The sequence below is a fragment of the Acanthisitta chloris genome, unplaced genomic scaffold, assembly GCF_000695815.1.
Source record: "Acanthisitta chloris isolate BGI_N310 unplaced genomic scaffold, ASM69581v1 scaffold7384, whole genome shotgun sequence".
NCBI lineage: Eukaryota > Metazoa > Chordata > Aves > Passeriformes > Acanthisittidae > Acanthisitta > Acanthisitta chloris.
The window spans coordinates 12,643-15,626 of record NW_008670883.1 but is presented as its reverse complement, the minus strand read 5'-3'; the positions used below and the strand labels follow the sequence as shown (position 1 = coordinate 15,626).

General features: G+C 38.7%; 1 protein-coding gene across 1 annotated transcript in view; it reads left to right on the top strand.

The window, feature by feature from the left end:
• The window catches only part of LOC103801449 (fibrinogen-like protein A), a 23,306-nt gene extending 21,688 nt beyond the window's left edge, over positions 1-1,618 (top strand). The window contains exon 2 of the mRNA XM_009073864.1: positions 918-1,618. Within this exon, the coding sequence (XP_009072112.1) occupies positions 918-1,618 (701 nt within the window). The remainder of the gene's footprint in view (positions 1-917) is intronic.
• Positions 1,619-2,984: the final 1,366 nt, after the last annotated feature.

The following is a 2,984-nucleotide window of genomic DNA, read 5'->3' as shown; positions in this document are numbered from 1 at the left end:
ATATGTAAATATATATTTAAATAAATTATATTCCAGCTCTTAGAAACCTCACAGTCAATTGTAAAGTGCAGATCATTGTGCTTTAGTCTCAGATATGCTATAGCAATAAGTTATCTTATAAGCATGTTACATTTTTTTAAAAAAGTATGTATGTTAGCACAAAAGAGAGGGTCAACTCAAGCCTTATATGTCATTTTTATTACCCCTTGAGTATACTGGATAACCAATTAAGTGGAAAAGCACTTTCACTTATTCTCCTGATATTGGTGTTTAGAACTGCATAGAACTGCATTTCTACCTGAAATCAGTGACAAAATTTAGCCTGGAATTTGAGTGACAAGAACTGTTCCTAGGAAAATCCTCAAATGACTGTAAGTTTTATATTAGCAAGAAATATGTTTTAGTATCTCCCTTTCATCAGTTAACACCTGGCATACATATCATTATTGAATACAAGGATGTTGTAGATACCTGTAGTATATCACTTAAAGAGAAATTAATTTGTTTGTTGAGGATAAGGCTAGCGCTAGTAATCAAACATGTTGTTCCACACATTGCACAAGGAATTGCAAACTTGCTGACTACTCAAACTGGAAGAACAAAGGAGGAAAACAAATGACCTGTACATAACTTTTGGCTTTTCAACCACATTTCTGTCATAAACACTTCTGTTGCAAGACAAGGTAACAAACCATTTTTGAATTTCTGAACATTTACTGCACGTTCTGCCCTGAAATCTTGCTCCTTTAGCTGAGTAAATGTCCACCAGCTGGGATTAAGTCAGAGTCAACTTGCAATCAGAAGGCAATCATTCACTCACTCTAAAAACAGAGTTCAGCTTCTAAAATTGTCTGTTTGAAAAGATATTTACTTTTAAATTTTTGTTGTGTTTTATTGTTTTCTTTTTTCCTATTCAGACTATCCAAGGGATTGTTTTGAGATTTTTCAGCACTCCAAAGGAAATTCCAGGGATGGTCTTTATATCATCCAACCAAAGGAGGACCCAATTGTTGTCTTTTGTAACATGCAGGATGGTGGCTGGACAGTAATCCAACACATTACAGCCAACAGTACTGTTGACTTCGATAGGACCTGGGAGGACTACAAATATGGATTTGGCTCCGTTCATGACAACCACTGGTTAGGAAATGAATATATGCATCAGTTAACCAGCAGCTCTGTGCAATATATGCTTGGAGTTAAACTTGTAAACATAAACACTGAAATCAAATGGGGACAGTATGAACCATTCCTTATTGAAGGTGAAGAGTCTCAATACCGAATCAGGGTTGGTCTATACAGAGGCAATGCCACGGATGCACTGACCCTGGACACAGAAGCTTATCTCCATGACAACCAGAAGTTCACCACCAAGGACAGAGACAATGACAATTACTTTCTGAATTGCGCTAAACTGGAACTCAATGGCACTCCTGGGGGAGGCTGGTGGTACGACGCATGTGCTGGAGCAAATCTAAACCGTAGGAATGTGATATACTGGCAAAAAGACTGCAACAAGCAACGCTTGTGCAAGTATGCATGGATGATGATCAAACCCATTGAAAACCACCTGCCATATCAAACCAAGTCCTGCCCATGTCAGAAAGTTGAACTGTAGATAAGCCATGTATAGTTTGAAAGGCACATGGACTCTTTGTTCAGTGTCTGAAGTGAACTCACACTGACTGAACAATCGCACTAAATAATCATGACTGAAAACTTAAATTGGGGCTCTGCAAGGGCTTTATGATAGCATATCATCCAGGATTGGACCAGGACATAGAAATCTGCCAATTGCACAAGGAAGAACCTGTCAGAAACTAAGACCTCTACCGCAAGATTTAAATAATTCATTTTATAGAATATCCAGGATATGATGTCTTGTACAATATATACATGAATATAAATGCATTTCAGAAGGGTTTGCTTCAGTATCAATGTTCATGACCAATCTCTTATAATTGCCCATCTGCATATATCATGCATTAACCATGTGTTTAAAAGTACGACAAAGTGGTTTTAGGACTGTGCATTGAATATTGTATGTCAATAAATTAACAAAATTTGTTGCATGGCCTCATTTTTCCCTCCTAGACTGAACAAAGAGTCCTTTAGTCACTCTCACATCTTCTGCATTTCAGAAGGCATCAGGACTCAGGCAGAGTGGTGAGGTACAGTGTAGGAATAGACTCTGTGTCACTGGATGAGTGCCATGATGTGCTTGCTTTGGTCAGCAAGAAACTGTGGGTGCAGTAAGTGCAAACAGCATCTGGAAACACAGAGAAGAAACTTGATGACTGTTGCTGAGGAATGTAGATATTATGCAAATGAGGGGATAAGAAAGGAATTATGGGCAGACAAATATGCATGAGGATGTGTGATGTAAAAGTACTAGGGAGGTGTATGAAAGCTAGCTGGGAGAGCAAATAAACTGTGTTGTGTGTGAACAGCAATGGAGTCTGTGCCTCAGTGCCAGAGTACAGAGCTGAATCCAGCTGTGCTCTGCAGCTAGTATCCTCCACTGTACCCTCTCTCCACTCTTCCTCCTGTAGCTTCCTGATGAATTGCACACCCAAGGAGGCCTGATGGACAGCATACAGTAAAACAACTGTCTGACCTCCACTATGTCTAGGTGGCTACTCCATGTTAGGAGTAAAAAATATTCCAGCTTTTATCTTGGCATTGTAATCCAGGAATTCAGAAATAAAAACCAAATTTAAGAGGTCCACTGAAACTGGAGCCATCAGCAGCCAGGGTTTGGAGAAGCACTTAATGAGAAAAAAAGTTTAGATTTTAAATGTTGGGATATTTTGAGGAAGACTGACTTCTTCAATATATCAGCAGATACATAAAGAAACTAATGGCATTTAGTAGCTAATGGCAAAAGTATTGAGTAAAAGGCAGTGCTTTTACTGAGTGTAATGAAAACCGGAGTTCCTTAATCCTGAAGAAATGCATTTACCAAGATGGAAAAGCCAATTGCA